Source organism: Coloeus monedula (genome assembly GCF_965178545.1).
Source record: "Coloeus monedula genome assembly, chromosome: 1".
Taxonomy (NCBI): domain Eukaryota; kingdom Metazoa; phylum Chordata; class Aves; order Passeriformes; family Corvidae; genus Coloeus; species Coloeus monedula.
The window spans coordinates 43,959,983-43,986,210 of NC_138781.1; the positions used below are offsets into that span (position 1 = coordinate 43,959,983).

Sequence of the window (26,228 nt, forward strand, 5' to 3'; positions counted from 1 at the left end):
CATTAACCAAATTATAAATGTTCTTCAAATAAATGGCATCAGAGGAACCCTGACAAAAGATGTTGTTTTCCATATCAATAATAACTAGCATTTTCTTATGATTTTGAAACATTTAAAACCAGACCAGCAAAAGTATTAGAAAAGGAATAAACCTTACAATAATGCAGAACTGCTAAGCTACAGTGATGACCCAGTGTGTTAGTCACTAGTAAAGTTAATACTATATTAATTTATTTATTTTTTAATTGGAAAACTTCCAAATGTAGACAGATGTAAAGGTAACTCAAACACTGCTTAGAAATCACAGTATTATTTGTAATCTGACAAAACTGTAGTAGGATTGTGCTGTGCAGATACTGAGCAAAAGATTGATTGTGTCCTAAGACAAACCCTAACCTCTTGAATGTGGCTTTTCTACTAGTAGTAGTCCTTTCCACCTTTCCACATCCAACAGTACTTGGACAACTTCATCCAGACAGCTGATGGAAATGATCCACAAATAGACTTCTCTGGCAAAATATGCCAAAATACCAGTTGTAAAAGAAAGGTAATCACAAAGTGACAAGGAGAGTTCCAAGCCCTCAATGAGAGTCCTGGACAGCATACATATTTCAGCAATAAACCACATCAGTAGGTCATGGCCAGAACTGGAGGAGTGTGAGTAATGCAAAGTTGCAGCCAGGCAAAAAAGGTGCTGTGAGACAGGAGTGAATCGGATGCACATGCTAGCCTAACATCACTGTGGAGAAACATGTTTGGCCCATCAATTTGCTGAACTGAACAGAAAAGCAAAAGCTGCGCCTCAGATTATCCTCAGCTACAGTTGTAATACAAGCAGCAAGACAGAAGCAAGTTTTAAACAGGTTTTAAATGTGAGATAGGAGAACCACCATATGACAGGACAGCACATCTGGAATCACTGTGACCAGCTTCTTGTTCCTATTGCAGCTATAGCTGACAGGGGTGTGTCTAATCAGTTCTTAAAGACATCCAGAGGCAGAGGGAAACACACTTTCCTCTGGAAATTTATTACTGTATTCATTACCCTTACGTAAATGTATTTTCCTAACAGCTAATCCAATTCTCTGCAGTTTAAGTCCATTACTTCTATCTAATGCACCATGAATAGGTAAAACAATCTTTTTTCCTTTTTTTGGGCAATCTTTGTATCTGAAGACTATTACCAACTCCCCACAGTCTTTTTTACTACCTGACCTGAGTTTGTCCTATCTTTCCTTCTTGACCAAATTTCCTAGCCCTCAAACCATTCTCTCTGCTCTTTGATGAGCCTTCATGGACTGGCTCATAAACACTCCAAGAATAATGCTCAAAATTGGGCATAATAGCCCTGGTCCTTCCCATGAGAAGCAAGAAGAGCTTTTCATTGCAAGGCTGATACACTCCAGAATAACATTTACCTTATTTTAAGACCATGATACTGTTAACTAATGTTCATAATAGGACCATTTCAGATTGCCAGCTGCATTTTTGCAGCTGGCTATTACTTAAATGAATAATTTGACACTCCTTTTTGGACTGCCTTCCATAATGCCATCTGTTGCCAACATCTCACTCAATTTTCCAAACTAACTTTTGGATTTCAACTCTAGTGTTGGCCAGTGGCAACAACAGACAGAACTACAAGTAAGATGACAGTATTGCTAGGATTTAGAAGTTCTTTTTCTTCCCTAGAACCTTGGAAATACTGTTTGCTGTGACCTTTTAAATCATCCCTACATCTATTTTCTTGCCATCTAAACAGGTTCAAGTACAAATCATTACACTTCTGTGAACTGTGAGATGCAATTTAAAAAATCGTGTTTGAGATTCTCAGATGGGAGGCAATACAGAAATATGACAGATTATTCTTAATACATAATTAAATTATGGGTTCTGTACCAGCCAGATAATGAATTATGGCAGCTGAGGAGCAGGGTCCATTTATCTCCGTGGGCTCTCCCTCCTTCCCCAAGATGCACAGGCAACTTTGTAAAATACATTAAATTTTTCCAATGAAAGCTGTGGGTGTTGTCTACTAGAAACCTGTCCAGACATCTTACATATAGATAGCCATGGTATGAGAAAGAACTTGGGTGGGAACCCATCTTTCAGTAGCCTCCTTTAGAGACAGCAGGACTTCTCCCCCTGAGCTACCCAAACTTTTCCAGCTCCCTTTGCTGCTTTCCAAAGGGTCACAGCTTTCATGAAGCGTTGCACAGCTTGGGAGCTCCTGTGCAGGTGGCAGATAGACGGCTCGCAGCTCGAGAGGGGATAATTTACTCTGACGTTCTCATTAGCAGACTGCATTAGTAACACTCGCTCTCTAAGCCAGAAGCATCGTTCTGACCCAGTGAGCTCTCTGCATATGTGAATATGGGTATTTGGGTGCAAGTGTTTACCAGCTGTTAATTAAGTGGCCACTAAGAACAATCCTCCATCTGGCAACAATGTGCCAACATCACTGCCTCAAACTGTAATTGTAATTGCAATAACTGTAAAGGAGTCTATTTTCCATAGCAGTAAATTGACTTTTTTGTTCATGCACTGTACAAAATAGCTCTCACTGGTTAAAAGAACGACTTCTATGGAAGCTGCCATCAATTACCTATCACATTTCTGTTAACATCTCAATGCAAATCTTCTTCTGATCATTATTATACAAAGCATTTGCTGACCTGATTGTCAAACAGCAAATCCTAAACAATGATAACTTGAAGGACTAGCAAGCATTAGTCTTAGTTCAGAGTTACAGAGACAGCTGAGCTAGCAAAATGTCTTAGAAGAAAGTAATTGACCATAGGTCTTTCATTTGTCAGGAGTCTTCATCTTGACCCTGACTTCAAAACCTTGCAATTTAAAACTTCTGCTTCAGAGAAAAAAGTTTCATCCAAAACTGATGGGAAGAAGTGCAGAAAGTAAATGTCTGTCTTCTTTCTAAACCACAAATAGTAGAACTGAGTTCAGCCCTAATAAACCTCAATTACATTTCCAGAACATGCATTTTCATGAACATTTTATTAGAAAAATGACCTACCAGTGAACAAATGGATGTAGAAAATGGTCCTTGTTGAGGCTGGAATAATTTTATTCTTTGTAGATGGTACAGGCTGTGTTTTGGATTTAGTATGAGAATAATGTTGATAACACACTGACGTTTTGGTTGTTGCTAAGTAGTGCTTTACTCTGTATCAAGGACTTTTCAGTTTCCCATGCTTTGCCAGAGAGGAGGTGCACAAAAAAACAGGAGGGAAGATAGCCAGGATGGCTGACGTGAACGAGCCAAAGGATATTTCATACTGTACACTGCCATGTTCAGTATATAAACTGGGGAGAGTTGGCTGAGAGCTGCTGATTGCTGCTAAGGGATGGGCTGGGCATCAGTCATCAGGTGGTAACTGATTGTACTACGTATCACTTCCTTCTCTTGGGTTTTACTTTCCTCTCTCCCTCTCCTTTTCATTACAGGTATAGTTATAATAAATAAAATTTTATTTCAATTATTAAACTGTTCTTATCTCAACCCATGAAGTTTGTCTTTTCTTTCTGATTCTCCTCCCCACTGTGGCAGGGATGGGGCAAGGTGGGTGTAAACAAGCAAGTGCATGGTGCTTAGTTGCCAGCTGGGGTTAAACAACAACAATGCTTTTTAGTGCTCAGTGTGCCTCTCATGCAAAGACCAGACCTCAGAGATTTAAGAAGTGAGACTAAGAGAAGTAAAGTCAAGTTCATTTTCAGCTACATACAAACTACTACCCATTTCTGGCCTAAGAGCACCACATGTCCAATAAAACATCATACTGAATGTGTTTGCACAAGGTGGAAATAAGAACAGAATGTAAAAGCCACTGCTCCATTTCTGAGAGGAAGGATATGGATATGAAGTTATTCCTGTTTATCAAATATCCAACCATCTCAACAGAACATCTCAACTAGATTTCTGGTCTGCAGTGATAAGGGATGTCAGCCCTGTGGTGAGATGGAAGTGAGAAATTCCCTTTGAGATGATCTTAATTTTCCTTATTACATACAAGCCCTTACAGGTTAACGACAGATGCTCAATATTACTGTGGAGAAATCTGGATTCACATCTCCATTTGATCCTATTTCCAATTTAAAATACCTAAAAGAGGCTTTGCACTTTTTTTTTTTTCCATTATTTTGAAAGTATGAACAGATGCAAGACTCTAGATAAAAGCACCAAGGCGCTGACACCAGCTGTGTACCGAGCATTGTTCAGCAGTCACTGAGAGACAAGGACTCTGATGAAGGTTTGCTCTCTCCTATGCCTGAGTCGTGACTAATCAGCATTGTGTAAGATGAGATGTGAAATAGAATGACTTGTTTTACCTGGCTTGTTTAAGAAACTTCTAAAATATCTTTCTCTAGGTGGTCCTTTCTTAACCAAATATAGGGATAACTTTCAAAAATACTATACAGAATTCCCAACACTCATAAATTGAGTGGAAAACAAGATTTCAATATGGCTTTTTAACCAGGTTATTTCAACAGCATTGATTCAGCTTGCAAGGTGCCACCCTGAGCCAGAGGTCAAGTGTTGCAAATTCTTTATTTGGATTGTCCTCTTATGCGCACTGGACTTTCTTACAGGAACCCCAAATTTAGTTATTTACACAGACAGATTAAGCACGAATTTCCCTCAATCACAATAGTACACAACTTGAAGAAGTCTTTGTATCTCTTCCTTGCTAGCTGGGATAGACAGAGAACTAACTTTTATTTCCTAGCACCTCTGTGTTAATTCTTGTCCCAGATGTGTTATTCCTGTTATATGGACTTTCATAGTTGCTCAGCTTTCTTCTAGCCAACCTAACTCTTTTCAGGACTGCAAAGAGCACCTAGGCACAGTTTAGTAGCATTTTTCCCTTGATCCAAATGCCTTTTACACAGACTGAATCTTCATGATCAAATACATTAAAGTGCAGAGCCCTTGGTGGTAAACATACCTGGATCCTGGAGAAGCAATCTCCCACCAAACAGCAGTGGTACCTATAGAAACAGAGTGTTTTTCTAACAGCATCCCCTAGAACCATGTTGATATATCAAGGAAAGAAAAGTAGCGATCGTACTCTTTCAAAAAAACATGTCTCAAATCCTTCACCAACCCTTATGTCATTGTTTAACCCCAGCCAGCTGCTAAGCCCCACACAGTCACTGCTTTACTCCACCCCAGTGAGATAGGGGAGAGAATGAGAGAAGGGATAAAAACTCATTGGTTGAGACAGTAACAATTTAATTGGTAAAGCAACTGGTATCTTGCCAAGTTTGGGTGGGGATTTTAACATATATAATTAAAAAGACTTGACTATATTCACAAAATCCTTTTAATCCTTGATGCACAGCAAGGGAAGGATTCTGTGGTAGATAAAACTTGGGACATAACCATATCAAAAGTATTTGCCAGTTATGCTACATGTCTCTTAAGCTCTTCCCTTCTAGCATAAAAGTACAACCTTTAAAGCACTTTTTTTCACTGTTACAAAGCCTCCCAAATGAAGGACAGCAATACTTTCATGATATTGCTGTAAGTGGAATGATGCAACCAGAGTGACTAGACGAATGATTGGAGATTTAACATTTGTAAAATGTATTCTGAAGATTGTAAATTAAAATATTAGTGCACTCTTACTATAATCCACTCAAGTCAGATACTGTTAAGCCTCTAAACACCCACGAACATAATGTCAGACCTTAATGGCATTTCACCTGTATAGGTGAATAATGAAAGACCAATTTAACCACAGCCAGCAGAAGTAACTCTGCCTCACAGTGTAAAAACTCTTTCTCCTACTTCATGCATTGCTCTTTAGCCTGGTTTGTGACAAAGAATGCTTTATACAACTCTGATGTGCTTGTGTTTATCTTGCTACCTATCCCCCAGCTGCTTTTGAACCCACCAAATAATTTTTGTGAATGGTGGCACATAGTTGCAGATGCACCAAGCACACTACATTTCAACATGAAGAGAGACCAGACGTTACGTAAATGCTGGTGACTGCACTCCACTCTCATGGACAAAAAGGTTTGGGGAATGCACCACAGATACCAAGAAATCACTTCAAGAGAACAAGTTCAGATGTATAGGTCTCCAGTGAAGAAAGTTTCATTCTGTCTAACTGCTCACAGAATTCTTGTTCCTTGGTAGAGCCAGTTTTAGTGCTATAATTATCCTCTCTGTACATATGATTCTTTCTGTACCATACTCACCATTCTTCAAGATTTCTTTTGTTTGCTATAGTATTGTTCAGCTCAAAGTCTATTTACAGCTGAATTATACCTCTCCCTTTGTTAAAGACCTGTACCTGAAAATAGTCAATCAAAACAGAACACTGAGAAAAAAAGATACGTCTATCACAAGAGGAATAATGTTATTACAGGAAATATCTTATCAATAGCTTAAAAGGTCTTTGAATTTAATTAGTGTGTAGAGTAGCAGCCCTTTTAGAATTAGTCATAATAATATCTCGTGATAATAGCAAACTAAATTTTAAATTACTTTTCTAAAGACTGCTACAGTAATTCATACTAAAAGATAAAGCATGCAAAAACAAAGCAGTACAAACTGTGCAAGAAATTTCATTAACTATAGCAAGATTCATCTAGAACAGAAAATCTTGCAGCTTCAGAGATCATGCTGCAATGGCAAACCAAGAGCATCCTGCAGATAACTGAGGTGCTGAAAGGGTTAGGCAAAGTTAGGGAGAGTACTGTGTTCATTATTTGCTTCTGCTCTGAGTCAGTGCGGGTAGAAAATGACATTCACATCTAATAAAATACATTATTCATCCCACTAATGAATTGAGTAACTTCATTTGGAGGAGATCAAAGGCCAAGTATTTAAAGGTACCTAGATACCTAAGGAGGCACACAGACATCTAATGAGATTTAGGAATTCAAATACCTTGAAAAAACTGGTCCTGTGTCTTTTGCACCACAGAAGCCAGCAACAGTCTGTTAAACAAATATTCTCCTGCGACCTGTTTCAGTTTAATTAATTCAGGTGCAATCATGACTCTTTTAGCCTTTCTCTAATTCAAGAGCAAGGGGATTTGCAATGGCTGAAATTGAACTAATAATCAGTCATCTTTTTCAAGTGCATAATCTGCTAATGACATATATTATTAAAAGCACACGAGAAACAATTATGCTCATTACCAAGAAGGAAGATTTTCAATCCAATTTGTACACAAATGTGTGTATGGGTAATTTTAAGTCTCAGAATAATACTTGAAAATGTTCTTGACAGGAAAAGATTTCCATCTCTGCAGTTCTCTTCTGTTACTAGTTGAGCAAATAACAGAGTAACAATATTTTAACACTTCTGTAAATTAAAAGAAACTAAACAAGGAATGGAATCCCAAATTTGAAAATAGCAAAGTCCAGCCATGGTTAAGTAATGGAAGAAAAGCCACAAAAGCTATTCCCACAAAATACGTCACAGAGAATAACCCAACCCACAGAGCTGGGGTGGTTCACAGCATTTAAGAAATAAAAACTTCACTGGTTCCCACAATTTAATGATGGTGCATGCACAGCTGAACAGTAATTAAGAATGTCTTGGCAATGTGAGTTTGTTTAGTTCTCATCAGAAAATGGCTATTCATTGAAATAGTTTTCGTGAAAAGAACAGACTAAAATTTCTGGGTGAAACTTCAGAGATAAAAAGTCTTTCTAAGCCACCCACCTGATACTTATTTACTGTGTGGTTAAGAAGTTAACTTTGGGTATTAGAAAGTTTGAGCCCTTACTGTACTAAATGATGCAATTTCAATGTTCTATAAAATTAATGGAATATAAATCTGAATGGTTCCAATAAGAGAGCTTTAGAAGCTCATGACATATGAAGGCACTAACATATAAGCAGAATAGGACATGGATTTGGGGTTTTGCTGTCTGTATTGGGTTCATTTCCCCACAGCAGCCCTCACAGGTCTGTGCCGTGCATTGGTAGCTGGAAAGGTGTTGATAACACACCAGGGTTTGGCTACTGCTGAGCAGGGCTGGCACAGCATCAGTACTGTCTCTCAAAATTTCCCCCCCATCAGGGGGCTGGGGATGAGAAAGATCCTGGGAGTCCAGCTCGCCCAAATTAACAAAAGGGATATTCTACACCATGCACCCCAGTCAAGGTCAAACCACCACACTACCACTGTTGAATACCACAAAAATCAGACTGTTAAATTTCTGACTGTGCTTTTCCATCTAATATTTTTCCCCACTGTTTTTTTTTCACATACATAAACCTATCAAATAAAAATCAATCTATCTCCTGACATTCAAACAATCACAGATTTTGTGAGCCAAAAAGCAACAGAAATACAAAACCCTCAGTGATTACATGGGGATTCAGTTGGAGGTGATTAGTCTGGGTGAATGGAGTGCCTGAAGACTTTTCCTAGGAACAAGGAAGAGGAAAGAGAAAAACAAAGAGGAAAGAGAAAGGGAAGAATCTACTCTCCATAGTTACAGGCAACATCCGTAAGACCAAGACCAAGCATAAACTGATTCATAGCATCTAAAGCACCTGTAGGACAGCAAGAGGTCACCTTTACAGAGGGACACCCCAACTAAAATATTACTGGTTGTGATTTCACTGCCTATCACTACAAAGCTGTGCAGGTGCCTCCGCTTGCCAGTGCCTGTGCAAAGAAGAGCAACTATTTCGAGTGAATCAAAGATTTAGAAGATTAGTGGGCAGATGCACAGCCGGATGGAGCGTCCCAAGCCATTTCTGCTGAAGCAGAAATCACAATGCCAAACCACTGCTCTACCACAACACTCCCACTCCAACCAATGAGAGCTGTCATCTACAGCAGCATCTCAAGAAGGCTGATACTACTGCCTTCCTCCCTAAGCAAGACCAGCTAAAACTAAGTCATCTCTGCTCTGGTTATTTTTACTTTGCAAATCCAGGCTTTCTTTTGCCACTTGAAAGCGACTAAAAGTGTTTGAAAATGTTTCCACGTGATACAGGAACGAGGGCTCATTATGACTCTGCTTACGCAGAGGAAGCCATCACCATTGTGAAGGTGCCAAACACTAGGACAAAACCCAGAGAGGCTGTGATAACTTCATCCTTGGAGACATTCAAGACTGGACTAGACAAGCCCCTGAGCAATCTGCTCTAATCCGTTTTGAGCAGCAGATTGAACTGGAGACTCCAGGGATACCTCCTCACTTAAATTACTTTATGATTTGAACAGGAAGAGTACACATTCCCAAATGTCTATGCCACTTCCTTTTGTGGTACTTCAAGTAAGCCCCACTAAGGATTTGTTCCAGACACACCACCTGGAGCAATGCATCCAGTTTTGGGTCTCCAGAAGAGTGCCATGGAGCGGTGGTCAGAGGGCTGAAGCACCTCTCCTCATGGAGACAGGCTGAGAGAGTTGGGGTTCAGCCTGGAGAAGAGAAGGTTCTGGGGCAACCTCAGAGCACCTTCCCATACCTAAAGGGGGCTACAAGAGAGATGGAAAGGGACTTCTTACAAAAGCATGGAGTGACAGGACAAGGGGTGATGACTTTAAACTGAAAGAGAGTGGATTTACACTAGATATTAGAACTAATTTCACTGTGAGGGTGGTGACCCATTGGAACAGGTTGCCCAGAGAAATTGTGGATGCCCCATTGCTGGAAGTGTTCAACGCCAGGCTGGATGAGGCTTGGAGCAACCTGGTCTAGTGGAAGGTGTCCCTGCCCATGGCATGGGAGTTGGAATTAGATGGTCTTTAAGGACCTTTCCAACCAAACCCTGTTGGGATTCTGTGAATCTGATTTCACAAATATGCTCCCACTTAAGAATAATTCTTGTGAGGTTACAAGCAAAACACATACAGTTTCCTTGCTTAAATAGCTACCATATGACTGTACAACTTAATTGTTACACCCTGGTATTATTAGATATTAGTTTTATGCATTTAATTAGAAATAAAATGCAAAATGAAATATAATAACATATTTTAAAAAAGTACAGTTTTCAGCTATGCACCTTAACCTACCATTTAACAATGTCACTTTAATTAAACAATTTAACAATTAAACTGTAGAGAATTTGTTAATATTCTGCCAATCTGCACATTACCAGGACACTCAAGAAGCTGGGAAACTGAAAGAGCCTTTCTCAGTAGAAGGAACAGCATTGTAGTACTTAAAAACACACACAAAAATCCCCCCATAACACCTCACACTAAGCCTCCTCCTGTCAAACCCTTCAAGAGATAATCTGCTATTGTTTTGTTTGAAAGGGTGACTTTTAAGTGTGATGGACCAAACAAATCACTTTGAGGAAATGTCTCTATTTAGCATGCTGATATTTATGTAACTACACTCATCAGGTGTCTATCTATAACCGTTTGTTCTTCTGTGTTTAAATGCTGTGGCACTGGAAATTCCTGTTGACAAATCTGCTCTTCACATCCAGGTATGACTGACTGCGTGCCAGGATGCTGCCAACCACAGTATTTACCAGCAGAGGCACAGAATTCACTTGCCCTGGCAAGAGCAGTATAAATAAATCCTGCTGAAAATCCAGTGGGATGTCTCTGAACAGTGTATGGCTCAGGATCTAACAACCTATAAGTCACTGACTTTATCACTCTCCTGGAACACAGATTTATTAAAACATTTGGAAGGAGATTAGGGACACCTTCCAAAGGAACCCATTTTTCGTCATTCGCACCAAGACCCCAAATTTCTGACAAACAAATACCTATTGGGTAGGCTACATGTAGGACTGAGATCAGAATAAAGAGAAAAGACACTCCTCTTTGTGAGCTTACTGTATAATTGTGCTATTGTCTTTCCCAGCATTTATTATTCCTACTAATTTTGGTTTGAATACAAGTATTACATGATTTGGGTAAACATGCAGGTTTACCACACATCTAAGTGATGATCTACAAACAGGTACAGGTAGCAGTGAATGTCTTAGAGATCAACTATTACCTAGAAGAGAGCAATAGAAGTTGACACCTTTATGGGGGGTGGGAAGGGCATCAGTCTTTCAGAGTATGCCTAAAAATATACAACCTTCCTGGATGTCTCAGACAAGACCTACTTGCAATGGGAAAGTGAATTGGGAAGCAGGCACACACTCTCACACAAAATTCTCCTTTATTCAGGCATTAAAGTAATGTAGAAAAGCAAACTCATGTCAAAATTATCTCAAAAAAAGTCATGGGTCTATTACCATCATTAAAAAAATGTTGTAATTACAACATACAGCTAAGCAAGACTGTAAAGCTCCATATGTACAGCCTGTGCTGCAGGATTTTCACAAAGGCTTTACTTGGATGACAATTCCAGTGCTACTATTTTGGGGGGGGGGGGGGGTTTAAAATCAGTTTTAAATTGAAAAAAGGTTAAAAACTAGAAAAGGGGGGGAGGGAGCACCACTAAAAAAAGTCTAAGTACAGAGTCCTCCAGGCTACATTACTATGAACAGAATTCACACTGTTATTTTTTCTTGGTTACCATTAAAATCACACTGCAACCAACCCAGCTGTGTGCTATTTATAGAGATCAAATCATTATAAAGACATTTATGCTACAGGCAGCAGCAGTGACATTTTTTCCCCCTTCTTTTTCAAGCCAATTAAGTGAGAAGAACATTATAATAACATTTTGCTTTGTTTCCCATTCCCCTTGGTGTTATAGGATAGCTTATTTTCATTGATTAAGACCACAAGAATTCTGTCAAAAGGAACAGACTTTATAGTGCACGGTAAATATCCAAAATACCAGCATCTTTATTTTGAGCTTCCAATTTAGTAAATACATATATTTCATATTATTTCTCTGTCTGAGAGGACTTTTCCTCATCCAGCATGTTTGGCACAATAGCTTTGGTAAGAAAATCAAAGTGATTCAGGTGTGGTGGGGCTGAGGGAGGAGCAACAAAAGGTGAGAAGACAGGAAACAAAAGCATTGCAAAATCTTCCATGACAAGCTATCATGTTCAGAATACAAACTTATGTGGAAGCACTGCAAAGGAGAATCTAAACAAAAGCCTTCCTGCTCTTGGCACACAAGTTACCACAGCATGGAAAGCAAATTTATATTCAGCTCAGTGAAACTTGGCATTGCCATTATGGACAGAGCAGCAATCTGTGTTGTGAAACCGTGCATGACAAAAACTTTGCCAGTCTGAAATAAACTATGATACCTGGGACCCTGTAGGGTGCTACCAGTCAGCAGTATGGGAATGCACTACAGAGTTGGCTCTGATGACCTCTAGATATTGATCTTGTGGGTAGGACTCATCACCCTTAAGTTTAGTAATCGAAAAAGTTAAGTATCTCCCCTAAGCCAGCTGTCTAGACTCTCTTGACACCTAATGAGGAAAGACGGGTATCTCCTGAAGACAATTTATCCTAATCTATGATAGGTGTCTCAGAATGAATCAATTGTTGGAACTGTCTGTTTCTCTCCACTGAACCAACGATGGAAATCAGAAGAGTAACTTAGTCTAGACACCTAACTTTTGGATGACTGAGAGTCAGGGAGATGAATCCAACCCTATCTCTCTATTTGCCACATCACCAGGCACTACCTCATGAGAATAAAGTATATTTTTAAGTGTTTCTTGGACTTGGAACTTGCTGTATATCCCATATAATGTTAGGAACAACAACTTTCTCCTAAATCAGTCTATTTTCCAACACTGGTCTAATGAGCATCAGCTTTCACTGTCCAAGGCCAATCACTGATGCTTCATTTCCTATAAGCACTGGCTGACTTGAAGCTGTACTACAGTAATAAAACAAACCAGCAGAAGTTACCCCATTCAAAGCACTGATGAAGAATTTCGTCATGAATGACAAATCTCACCCATCAGTCAGTCAACAAAGCAACATATTTCATATATATATACAAAAAAATGAGCAACGAGGGGGGAAAATGGCAGTGACACTTACTTGTCCAAGAGTGCACTCCATGCCACCGAGAAAATCTGCTTCCTTCAGCCCGTTGTGATTGCTGCTAATGTCATGGACTTCAAACCGCAATCGCTGCACCTCTTCAAAATAGAAGTCCACCGTGAACAGCTTGGAGAAGACGGGATTTATACAGGTTCGAATCACTTCTGTCCTGTCAACCTGTCAATTCAAAAAAGAGGTCACATGCTTCTCTTTCTGCTTCTCTTTCTGCCATTGACGGACAACCATGAGCTCCTCAAATACACTGTGCTCATTTATCAGGACTGACAGCTGGGACTGTGACCACAGACAGTCCTGTTTGTACTGTCAGCAGCAGCTGTTGTTTCTGTGCTGGGCTGACCAAAAACACAAGATAAGGCCACCTTCCCTTGCCTCTCCCTTCCAGCAAGTCTTTGGCAGAATAACTGAGAAACAAACTATAGAATAAATACAGAATTCACATCTCCAGCAGTACCCATCCATCAGTACAAAACAGCAGCAACTAAACTAAGCATCAAACTAAATGGAAAAGAGAGTAACACCACCAATAATAACTCATTTCAGACAATTTGCATGATTAAGAAGTGGAGAACTGGATCCACAGCAACATCTTTTCTTAAAAGTATATAAATTTTTCCATGCTGCTAAGCTGCATCCCAAGAATCTGACGGGTTGTACTGTTTATTCCTACCTCTGACTCTTAAAACTTCCAAAGAAACGTCATTAAATCTATATTGTTATTTCTTTTTTAAAAAAGTGTTCATAGAGCACTTTCTAGTTCTCTTAAAATGTAGTACTTGGGTTTCCTACTTTTGAAATAGGCCTTTGCTATTTTTCATTATGATGCATCATTGGTGACAACGTAAGCAATGAAGCAATTTCCTTTTTTCCACTCTCTTTGCCCTGGCACAGAAAAAAACTTAATAATTCTGTAAGATTAAAGGAACTGATCCTGAAACGAAGTAGGACTTGGGCACATCAGTCACTAGATAGGAGGTGGCTGGTGTGCCATGGAACAGACAAATTAAATTGCTCAGAGGAAGAGTGATGAGATCCTTTGTCTGATTCCTGATCAGGAACATCTGTTGTGCAAAAAATGACAGCCGCTTGCTACACTTTTCAGAGTTTATAATGCATTAGCCTTGCTAGTAGTTATCGGCAAGGACGCAAAGAGTCAAGTAAATCAAAAGCAGGAGAAAAAATGAACAGTTCCTGGTAGAACATTTATTTTACTGCTCATCAAAGGTGTCGGATTGACAGCTCTGACAGTTGAAATCCTTTAGCAAATCATCAAACAGATGCTACCAGTCACGGAATAGACCCAAACCAGTGTTACCATTGCTGCCTTCTCACACAGCTGTGTCAATGTGCTCTGACTATGCCAGAATGAAACCATCACAAAAAGGAAAGCAACCTTACTTACAAATTCATTCTTAATGTATTTGCTTAGACTAGCTGAAAATGATGGGTTTGGTATCAGTCATGAGAAGAATAATAAGAAAAATGTAAGGTGAGAAAGGATACCAGCTATGCTTGCAGAAGAGTGGTCATTTCATGAACTAGTGCTTTAGCAGACCCAATAATCAAAACATTTAAATGACTGGTTTTAAATTTTTCTTCATAGCCATAGCAATCTGCTGAACTCATTCCTTGCAAGTGTATAAACTGTTAAGTGGCATCATTTTAATTGCTTCATTGGTACAGCAGATCTCAGGCAGTAACTGAAGTTTCTGTTATTGTTTCACTTCATCTCTTCCTTTCTGCTGGAAAGGGTTCTCCACTGTGAAATACATCAAGATTTACACTTGCACTCAACACAGGTTCAATACATGGCTGCTCAAGGGAGTAAAGTGCCTGAAAATGGAGGCACCGGTCTGCACACAGGGACATTAAGAATTTCAGTCTCACACAGAGATAAGACATTGTTTGCTTTTTCCAGTCTGTGATTGACTGACATCCTTCCCTTGACAGACACCATACTGAAATATAGCCATTTCACTGAATTTCCCCAGTCTTCCCACATTATTGAGATGATACATCAAGCCAGCATGTCAGAGCATGGGATTACGTGAGAAAAATCTGTACAGAAAGAAGCAATGCCAACAGCTCCACAAGCAATATAAAATTCTTTGTGCCTCTCTCAGCCATCAGCAACAACATTAACCCCTATTAGTCTACCTTGTGTCCAGTCTGCTTAGTCAGCATGTTTCACTGTTACCTTAGTCCTTGGCTAGAAAGTCTGGAAGGGTCCTCAGCATGGGAAGCCCAGCTCCATTCCCTGGCTTTGGTTACTGTGCAGCAGGGCTAAGCACTGATAACCAGCTGAAGTGACTCGTGATGAAGAAGCAGTGGCAAACAGAACAGCTCAAAAAATTACCCAACTCTCATGGAACACCCTGGTTGAAAGATGCTTTATAAACACAAGGTATAATCTCCACTTGACTCCTGCCACTTTTTAAAGGTTGTTCTTTCTTGAGTACTCCTGCTCTCACATTCAATCATAAAGCCTTAATGCTCTCTTTAGAAATGCTGGATGAGCATGAAACCTTAATGAAAACTGGTGGAAATATTATTGCTAAGTGCAGTTTCATGCTGATAACCATCAAAAAGCTCATGATCTACAGGGCTGCAGACACTTAAAAAAAACCCCAAACCAAACAAACAAAAAAAAAACCCCAAACCAAACCAAACAAACAAAAACCCCCAAAAACCCAACAAAAAAACCTGACGTGGTTTTAACCACGAATTATCCTAATACCTGCAGGACCTGTTTCATTTCAGTCAAAATACAGTGTCATCCTCCATGCTGACCCAAAACACAGGTTCACAGCAGTCTGACAAGATGTCAGCCTCAAGCCATATGCCCTTAATCCTGCTGTCACCCAAAATTACTTGCAGTACTTCCACTTATACGGATGATGAAGGCTCAAATGCTTAAAGAAAACACAGTTTAGCTTTGCCCAGCCTCATTAATTGAGCACTCAGGAAGTTACAACTTCTCAGCATGAATGTTTTCCAAAACATAATGAAGAACACTAAATCTCCATTACTTTTGGGGACAACAACTTTAAAGTCCAACAACAGTATGTTATAAGCAAGTGGAACTACACTTTTGGTCTTGTTGCAGAAAACCTTAATCCTGACAACAGGCAGGTTTTTCAACAGGACATGGACAGGGGTCATGTCCACAGCTTTAGGATTTGCTGATGCCTGACATATGAGCCATCTGTTATTTTGGGACTTTGCTAGAACAAGGAATTTCTCCAACTCACTGAAGCAGAACAAATTTTCAAAAGAAACAATTGACAGCTACATGCACCTTCGGGCTGTGTCAAGAGGTAAAACTGACCTTAAAAAGAGCAGTGTTCATCTGACACCATGATCCGAACATCTGCTTCATGATGCAGCTTCACCTGCACTTTCCCTTCAAGGACAATTTAAACAGAGAAAAGGACTTGCATCTTCACCTCCTGGGACGGACTCACACTGCTTTCCCTCTTCATCTCTTTAGGTCCTTGTCACTTCACAGAAGGTGGCGCCCTGCTGAGTAGCCAGGATTACTTGGCAGGCCCATCTGGATGCAGCCACCCTGTGAGCTTCCCCTTGGGGAACTATGAATGACATACAAACACCAAAGTTGGCAACCACAGTGCAGAGTGCCATCTCAACAGCAGGAATTAAAATATAGGAAAGAAAACGGGCCTTCTGAATCCTCTTGTCAAACTTGCAGGGAGTTGGAAGCTGGGTTTGAAAGCTGTTTTCTTTCTGTACTGTTGACATGGACGGACAGTTGCCAGAAATGTTTGCCTGTCTCCCTGTTTACTCACCATCACTGCTGAAGAACTGCAAAACTGTCTTTGCAGTCAAATAGCATCAAATTAAAGAAGGCACAAAGGACAGAAGAACAAATACTAAAATTCAGGCTTATTCTGTTTGTATCTTTTGTCTGTGACCTGTTGAAAAGCAGTGAGCTTTGCAGAACTGCAGAGCTTTGCATGTGATAAACACGGTATCTTCAGTGAGGAAACAGTTCCTCATCCTAGAAAAAAATTCACTGACAAAGAAGTAATTCAATGGTTGAAGTATGGGTTGAGGATCTCCACTCCATCTTTCACCATTAGTTGAGAAGTGAAGCCGAGGGAAAAGATCCAGCCTGAGGGGGATTTATCTTCTTCTATCAAAATTAGATGAAGTATAAGCTATTGCATATACAAGGATGAACAAGGATTATGTAGAAGCTTAGTGTCACCTGGTATCTCAGGCTTTTAAGTGATCATAAAAACAACTTTCTCGTTATGTCCTTGGGAACCAGGAAAATGGGGAATTGTCTATAGGGCCCAAAGCTCTGCACCTCAAGGCCATGCTTCCATGTTTAGCACAAATCTGTTATGTGGAGAACTCCATGTCCCACACAGATAATTGGTACCTACCTGCTCTCCACTGTATTTCTAGCAAACATGCAACTAGCAGAAAAGAAACACATCTTTACTGGTTGTTTCTTGGCATCTTTGAGGTGAAGAGCAGCCAAGGGCCATGAAGAATTCACTGTGTTCTCACCAAAAGGACAATTTTGAGGGGGGGGGGGGGAAATTTTAATCAGGTTCATGAAATAGCACAGCAATGATACAGCTGCCTCATGAACTAAGGAAGATCTTTGGTCTACAGAACTATGGTCTGAAAATGTATACAGGTGCCGCAGTTCCTTCAGTGTTTGTAGAAATCTAGTTGAAGAGCCATAAAAATGCAAATTCCATTAAATAGAGAATGTGTGTGCCACCAAAATGTGTTTTTTGGTGGCTGTTACATTTTTAGCAATTTCTTAGTCCAACAAATTGACCCACCACTCCCTATACATTGTATAGGCCATCAAGGGAAAACCAACAGGCTCTATTTTCTGTAGAAGTCATTATAAAATGCTGATTAAATCTGGTAGAATCACATTTGTCAGCTGAGATGAAAAAAAGTACAGAGGTGAAAAGGTAGCATTATTTTTAGGTCACCTGAATTTTAACAAGACTGAAAATTTCCATGATACAGTACCTTACCTGAGAATTTGATACCAAGCAGAAAGCAATTTGCACTTTGCTTGGTGGTTTCTGAGAGTCATTAATATATTTTTTATTATTAACAGTGCTTTCACAGCATCACATTTCTATCCCACAAATGATAAGTTATTGCAAAGGTCACCATAATTTATAGCCCTTGTTTTGAGTTTAATTGATGATTGAAAACAGTGGAAAGAAATTAGCAGATCTTTCATTCTTTTCAGACTATAGAGCTCAAGGCTGAGCAAAATCTTCTCAATGTCAGCAGAAACCTTTTGCCTCAGGCTGGCTTGAAGAGAACCACTTAATGAGAATGGTCTAAAAATTATTTACAATTAATTTATTTTATTTGTGTATCTATATAAGTATTAGATAGCTTGTAAACCTCCAAGTCACAACCACAAAGACCTGCTTTCCAGCAATGGAAAACTAACATATAGAAACAGCCCAGACAATTGAAATTACAGGAAAACAAGGATTATTATTTCTTAGTTGGAAAGTTCTTCATTAAGAAAGCCCACTTCTCTGCTAAGAGCCACTGACTGGCTTGATTTCTTTTACTTTCTCAGTTACTTTTCACTGTTCTGAAGCAGGAAGCAGATGATTTATTTTATAGAATATGTAAAAATTCTGTGAGAAGTTCACGGATGGAGTTGCCTTATGTGCTCGCAACTTTTAAAAGAGAGAAATGAGATTGTCGATAAGGTACTTGCATATGGTTTGTCTCATTCACTCAGAAACAAAACACACAACAGCTGTCACAATCACTGCACAGTCACTCCGTATCAGCACCTGAGGGCCTGTACTGACCCTTGGCAGACTTGAAGCCTGTGCAGGTTTCAGAGTCTCATCTGAGCAACTCAAAGCTCTCATAGCTAGAAAACATAAAAAAACCTTTGGGTGCAATACAGGTTAATACTAGTGCCAGGCAAATTGTGGCAACATTGCTAAGGAGAAGAGTGGGGAGTTTCATGGGATTGGAAACAGTGATGCTCAGTTCCCAGGATGATGTAAGCAGGACCTAAATTATTTGAGAGCCCTTGTGCCAAGAGAATCACTGGTTTTCCAGAACAAAAGAGATCTTTGAGGAAGCTACAACAGTCCCCTTTAATTTTCAGACCATGTGCAGTTGTTGCAATTGATTTCCTTGGTAAGTCTAGGCTTTCTAGGCCTCATAAAAATACTGGAAAGTGCATACGTATCCCTCCCACTCATTGTCCTTTTGGAAAGCTCAGATACAAGAGAAAAAAAGCAAGTGCTCTGCCACTGCATTAATGCACAGTCACACTGTTCCTGACTGCGCTATCTACCTGATCTTAGTTTACTCTCCCTCTGAAAGAAACATCTTTGTTTCATTCAGATAGTTCTGGGAGTTAGAGAACACCAAGTCTTCTCAGCTTAATGTTATGAAACCCAAATATTTTGGGCCAGAGTGATAATTTTTAGTCACTGTATGGACTGCTATGAAAGCAAACAGATTAAAATTTTTATCTTGTTGGGAGACTTTCATGCCCTTGGATCTTTAAGCGTTTTCCTGGTAACATAGTTGATGGGACTCCAGCTGCATCATGTGAGTCATACCCAATGTGTCCCTAAAGTACAGAGATGATTAGGCATTTCACAGGGCAAGAGTGTGCCACCGAAACGTGAACTTGGGTTAAACAAGAAGTCAGGTTAAACACAGGTTTGATAAAAATTTTGCTTAGAAATGTTTGAAAACAAGCCAGCTGCTCCTCCTGGACACCAGACCAAGGTGTCTGCTCTGATTTATACCAGAAACATGAACTTTCATCTCTCACACCACCAGGGACCATCTGAGCCACCAGGCCACTGGTTATTTCACATGGCTCCCTCTGCATTCTGTTTTCTGTGCATTATAAAATAATACTCTCCCACAGAAACACATTACAACCATGTTCCACCACATAACTTTTAACTTTTCTGGATAAGAACGCCTTAAAATGCCCCATACAGCCTTCAGTTTTCTTGACACATGAAGGCAGTGCCATAGCTCTGGAGGCAGGGGAATGCCAGCCAACCCCCAACAACACCAGTCTCACCAGGGAGTGTGTAAGGGCAGGAAGGGACACCAGGACAGCAGCACAGCAGCGCCTCGGGCTCACGCTGTGCTGGGCTCCCAGTGAGCCCCAATTGCACCCACACACACATCATTGACTGATCCCTGACCTGCCCTGGCCTCTCGGGCTCTCTCTGTCTCAGCTCGGCTGCCGGCACTGCTCTGACTCTTCTCTGTCTGCCAGATCCGTAGGGGGAAGCACTGATGGGAAGAAGCAGTGGTGAACTCATGGCCCGGCCTGTCCAGGCTCAGGGATGCTGAGGAAAACACGTGAGCTAGTTTTAATTTGCCTCCTGTGAATTTAGATTTGACATAAAGCGTGCAATAGCAAAGAACTCCAGCCCTGACATTTCAACTGAAGGAAACAGAAATGCTGCCACTTCTCTGAGCCCAACTGCAGAACTTCCATAGGGAAGAACTGTAAAACACGAAGCGATTTCCCACCTATTGACCTTGAGCTGTAAAGGACCATACTTCTTGCACCAGCTGCAGCACTGTGAATATTCAAGCCAGTTTTGAAAAGCCAGTTGCAGAACATTTCAGTGAACCTGAAAAGCACAGTGTCTCTTTAGGGCACATCCATAATGCAGCATAAATTAAGGTCTTTCCAATGAACTGGACTGAACAGTGAGAGGACCATGATAACAAGGTGAGATAGCACTAACTGTCTTTTGCATAAGATATTTTACATTATCTTACATTTAACATGGGATCACTTGTAATTCTGAACTTTTTGTGTAACATTTTGAGTCCTGCTAGAGATAAGAAGGACAGGTCTGAAGAGAGAACATCAAATCTGGCATGCATAATAGATTTGGGAAACTTCTTGACAAGCCGTGGAAATTCCTGCAAAGCAGCACAAGGATTTAATTTCATGGATTTAGCCTCCAGGGTAAGCTTCCCCCTGGGATTTAAGGGGTGTCAGTCTTTTGGCCCTCACTATCCCAGTACAGAGTAGTGCTCATGCCTCAGCAGAGAGCCCGTTCTTCTGTATCCCTGCTTAAGCCATGAAGTTGTCTTCACAATTAGCTGTGAGATGTCACTCAGCAGTGACCTAACACAATACCCTCTCGGGTGCTTACATTTCCAAATAACTAGTTTCTCTTATAATCTTTTATAAAATGATTGAACATCTGCACATACATTGTCCTAGCGAGGAAGCCCAGCAAACTCCTTGACTCCCTCTGCACAAGGCCAGCAGCTGCAGGAGCTGATATTCTGGAGGTCACACCTTCCAGAGTGACCATGGCGAGGCACCAAGTTGAGTTTTGGAGCAGCAGCAAGAGTACTGCACTCTCATCTACACCAGATTACCTCCTGCAGGGTCATTAAATAGAGACAAGCAGTGATTATGCCAAAGCCCTTTATCTTTTTCTGGTATGATTTCTGAGCCTTAACAATCACATAAAATTGGTGACTAGAGAATTTTTGGAATAAAAGAGTGCATCTTCTGAGGAACTCAGCAAATCCTGACCCAGCCATAAGCAACACAGAAGGACCTCATAGAAATCACTCAGTGGCAGGAGATATCCATGGACTCCCTGCGTATTTAAGAAGTGCTCAGCAAACACCACAAGTGAATAATGACCTGCATCAACTCATGGGATAAGGTGCTAAAGCTCATTCAGATGTGATTACATTGGCATAAGAAAGAAGAGAATTAATTTTTTCACTGAAAACTCTTGAATGCTACCTCCAAGCTGAGCCCTGAAGCCTCTATGCTAGGTCTTTCTCTACTTGGTATCACAGATACAGCCCAGACATTCAGAGACTATGATGACTGCCATTGACTATTCCACAACCTTCATTTCATGTTGAGAGCTTCAATCAAACCCTAATGTATACGTCCCTGAGGACACAGGCTTTCTGTAGAGGACAAAACTGGTCCTTCAAACTGTTAACAAAAATATTCACGTATTTTACCATTTAGGTCCACTTTCAACTTGCCATGAAGTGCTAGCAAGCAGTTTAGTGCCTGGCAGCCATCTGAAAGTCAGAGCACTATGCAGCCATTTGGAAGCTCTTCAGCCATATATTCTCCACACAGTGAGTCTTGGGAATACAGGTCTTCATTGAAGCAGTTTCAATTTCATTGTTACTTGGTTGCTCATTTTTAATCTGCTTCTACAGAGAAACACAGTTTTGTTGATTATTTCCGTGCAAAGGAGAGTTTTTTATGTATCAAATACTTGGCTGCTTTTCCCCATACAGATGATATTTTAATGTCTCCCAATCAGCTAAATTTTAAGTTTTTTACTTTAAAAGGAAATTATTTTGAATATTCTTTTGCTATTTTGAATATTCTTTTGATTCACAATGCAATACATAACCTTGCCTGCATGATAGCAACAAAAAATATTACAATGGAATATGGTTTAAAATTTACTAAGTACCCGATGGTTGAGTTTTTCAAATGCCATTGCTTGGGAATCCTCAGTTCATGGATAGAATACTGTACTCACCCAATTAGATTCTGCTACATCATTTGGCTACAAAGAAATTAATTCAAACTTACTCTAATCAGGATGCAAAGCATTTATTTGCTAATCCCACCTTTCATTACTCCAAAACTAACTTCCAGAATTAATTTTTAATATAGCCAGGTAAACTGACATCATGGGCACCAGGCTTCTACAGCATTTGCAGTCATGTTTCTTCTTTTCCTGATGTCCCGGAGAACAAAAGATTTATAAGATTGACAAATATGTTGTAGTGCCAGCCCATTGGAACAGCAGGGCAGACATTTGCTGTTGCTGAGCAGCAGTTAAGCCTGCACAGAGACCTTTAGAAGTGTTCATGATGGCACAGGATTGATCAGGAGAGAAATGCAGCATTATACAATTCCTCAAGAATTTACACATAATTGAGAACAGAGAAACATCAGGAGATGGGATGATCTTTCCTTCCTGGGTATCAGTAGGGCTACATTATACTATGTAAGACGTCTACACCACTTCAGTAATTTACTCTTTAATTAACTGACTATAAATAGTATTTTGATAATTTATTTATATTGAGAAAGATTTCCTGCCTCATACACCCAGGTAAGTTAAGCATAACTAATATAGATTCTCAGATAGGTTAATGAATTATGTCAATTGATATAGGCCCAGTCAAGTTGTTAGTTGAAGAAATTAATTTTCTAACAAAGTGCTCATAATTAAAGATTTAATAATGTGTTTTTAATGTTATAACTCAACTGCTAAATCAATTACATCATGGAGGCATTAGCAGCAGGAAGACAGTGCACTATTACACAAGATACACAGTGCTTTACGAGTTTTTCCTGATATTCCTATACCAGAAGTAACAATTTACAAGGTCCATTTAAACCAGACTGAGTCTTCCCACACAACTGGGGAATTTGGACCACGTGTTTGAAAGACAGCCTAGAAAAATAACAGATTTGTTGTGACTAAAGTCCATTATAAACTACTCTCACTCTTTTTTTTCTTTTACACATGCATCTTATGAGGCTTCTCCATGTGGTTACCATTTGCTGAAGCCATTGCAGCCCAACAGCTTGATCCACTACGCAGGAACATCAGTGGAAGCCTTTCTGTGAACTACCACAAAATCCAGGAAAATAGAGTAGGGCATTATTCTTCTCCCAGTTATACTCACAAGCACACATTCTCGTAATAAATAGTACAGAACTAATTAGAAGTAGAGAGCAAGTTTAGTTGAGTTGTATTACAGTGTTGCAGACAGCATCCTATCAGACTCCTGACTTGTGGCCTGTTTGGTTTGTACTTCATGGATCCCAGTGAGCTAAGGTTGCTACAAGTATCTGGTAATATCTAATTCAAAATGGCTTTTGAAAGCAAGTTCCTTGTAATCAAGCCTCATGTACATGCATGCTATCCAAAGATATGTAAACTCAATCTGACACAACCACCATTTTCCTCTCCCTGAGAATGACTGGGGCCTGGGATATGCTACATACAGGGATCTTCTTTACTACATCTGACTTGCCTACACAACCACCTCAGGCAATAAGCAGCTAAGCTGCTTCCTGTAATGGCTTCAGATCCCCCTGGAAAGTGTTATGACTTTCCAGCAGTTATCGGTAAACAGTATGTCCACATACATCAGATACGTGCAGCACACATACACCAGATACATGCAGCACACATACACATTAGTCCCTCTTACATTCACTGTGATTTATAAAATTTGCTGGTATATGCGTATCTGAAGAGGTTCAAATGTTCAGAGCATACTGAATCCAGCCTGGTACACCTCTTGGAAACAGCAGGGATGCTAAATATGGATTTTTTTTTTTTAACTAGTGAGCACAAGATTTGATCATAAAAGACTAGTGTTAGTCTTGTGGGTCTTCCACTGAGTGCAAGTAGTCCATGTATCTACTCTTGTTTCCTACTGTCATGCTCTGTGTGTTGTAAATACATGTTTACGGGTGTAAATTATACATGCTTCACCATGATTCAGTTTGTGCATATTCTGCCGTGAGATCTTTCAGCTCTGGCAGTCAGGGATTTTAACTTAGGGGGAAACAGCCAACAGAGAGAGCACAACACCCTGTGGAAGACGCTGCCCACTAGGAAAGTGGTCAATACAGATATACAAGAAACCTATGGCAAAGATACCACAGAACAGCCAGATCTAAGCACCCTTCAGACAAAGTCCATGGAACTCCTAGGAAGCCCCGTGAAACTCCACATACTACTGGCCACAATAAATAAGAAGCGCCAGCAGGATTTGGCCTGTAGCAGGCAGGTTTTGATGGAGATTTGTCTGTGTGTAGTTCCTGGCTTCCCTTCTGAGGCTCATGTTAAGGATGGCTTTAGGTACTGACACAAAGACATGAAAAAAACCAGCTTCAAAATGAAAACACTGCCCAGGCTGTTCTGATTGTGAGAATAGAGGCAAAACACCCAGCACACCCCAGCAGTTCAGCATGCTCAGACCATGAAACAGGATCCCAGTTCCACAGTTTGCATGCACAGCCCACCTGGGATTACAACCTGGTGGCTCTGAAGGAGTCAGTCCTGCTCAAGGCTATTCACAGCCCTCACAGCTTCCTGCCCCTGCCTGCTGCTCTAGGAGACCACTGCAGGGCAACGTGCTTAATCAGGTACTGAGTAATTCATAAGCCATTTGGTCTTTATGCATGGGGTCCTAAAATTTAATTTTGCTTACACTGCTGAAAATCTATGAGCTGCTTCAGGAATGAAAGGCATCACCAAGAACCATTTTGGCTAAAATCTCCTGAATTTTATCCCATCTTTAAAAAAAAAGAGCAAAAATTAATGCATCTAAATATGATCATGTATATTCTTGTCCCAAGAGAACTCTAAGCTTGACTCACAGAATTACCACATTTGGCAGTGAGGCTCTTCCACTTTTAGGGGCTGTAAAACTGTAATAAGGAACAGAAAGCTTTGACTGGATTTCCATTCTCTCTCTGTGTATTTGAGGTCTTTTCCTGATACCAGTAATATTGAAGTCAACAAAACACAAATATGCATTTTCAAGTCTTGCTAAACAATGGAAATGAAAAACAATGGAAACTAGCAGTTGTGCTATTATGTATCTGTAGTGTTAAATATGTTTCTCTTACTGTATTTGCTTAAAATAGAAGGTGTTTTATAAACTGGCCTTTCAGCATAGTAATATGCTAATATATTTCAGGCATGCTTCTTTCAATTGGTATATTTGGGCAATTTATCCAATGCTTCCATATTAAAAAAAAAAAAAAAATTAATACCCACTCTCCACATGTCTCCTCTAATATTCCCTTTGACAAGAATACTTTTCAATCCTTCTCTGTGCATCATGGCATTTTCTATTAACAGATACAGAAATGAGAAATGTAAATAACGCTTGATGAAGTTTGTCTTTAGACATGGAACACTGTCGAAAATCATTTCTGTTTCTGTAGATGTTTGGGTAGAAGAGAAAACACACTCTTGCATCCTGTTCCAAACTATGAGACTTAGAGTAATGTGCTTATTCTTTTTCTGTACCAACAGTCCAACTCCAAAAACTATGCAGGTTGGACTGGAGGATGCTCTTGGTAGTAGTCTCAGCTCAGAGCCTTGTGCTGCTCACAGACTGAGCTTACTAGGGTTAAATTTAAACGAGGTAAGGGTGGGTTCAGGCACACTGTGTGTACTGTCATTGGAGTGTACTTTTCTGAAAACCACCATC

General features: G+C 40.0%; 1 protein-coding gene across 1 annotated transcript in view; it reads right to left on the reverse strand.

Moving 5' to 3' along the window:
* The window catches only part of CPNE4 (copine 4), a gene marked incomplete at both ends in the record, with an annotated part of 190,701 nt that overhangs the window by 97,547 nt on the left and 66,926 nt on the right, over positions 1-26,228 (reverse strand). Inside the window, one exon of the mRNA XM_082277487.1 lies at positions 12,933-13,112. Coding sequence (XP_082133613.1) covers positions 12,933-13,112 — 180 coding nt within the window. The remainder of the gene's footprint in view (positions 1-12,932; positions 13,113-26,228) is intronic.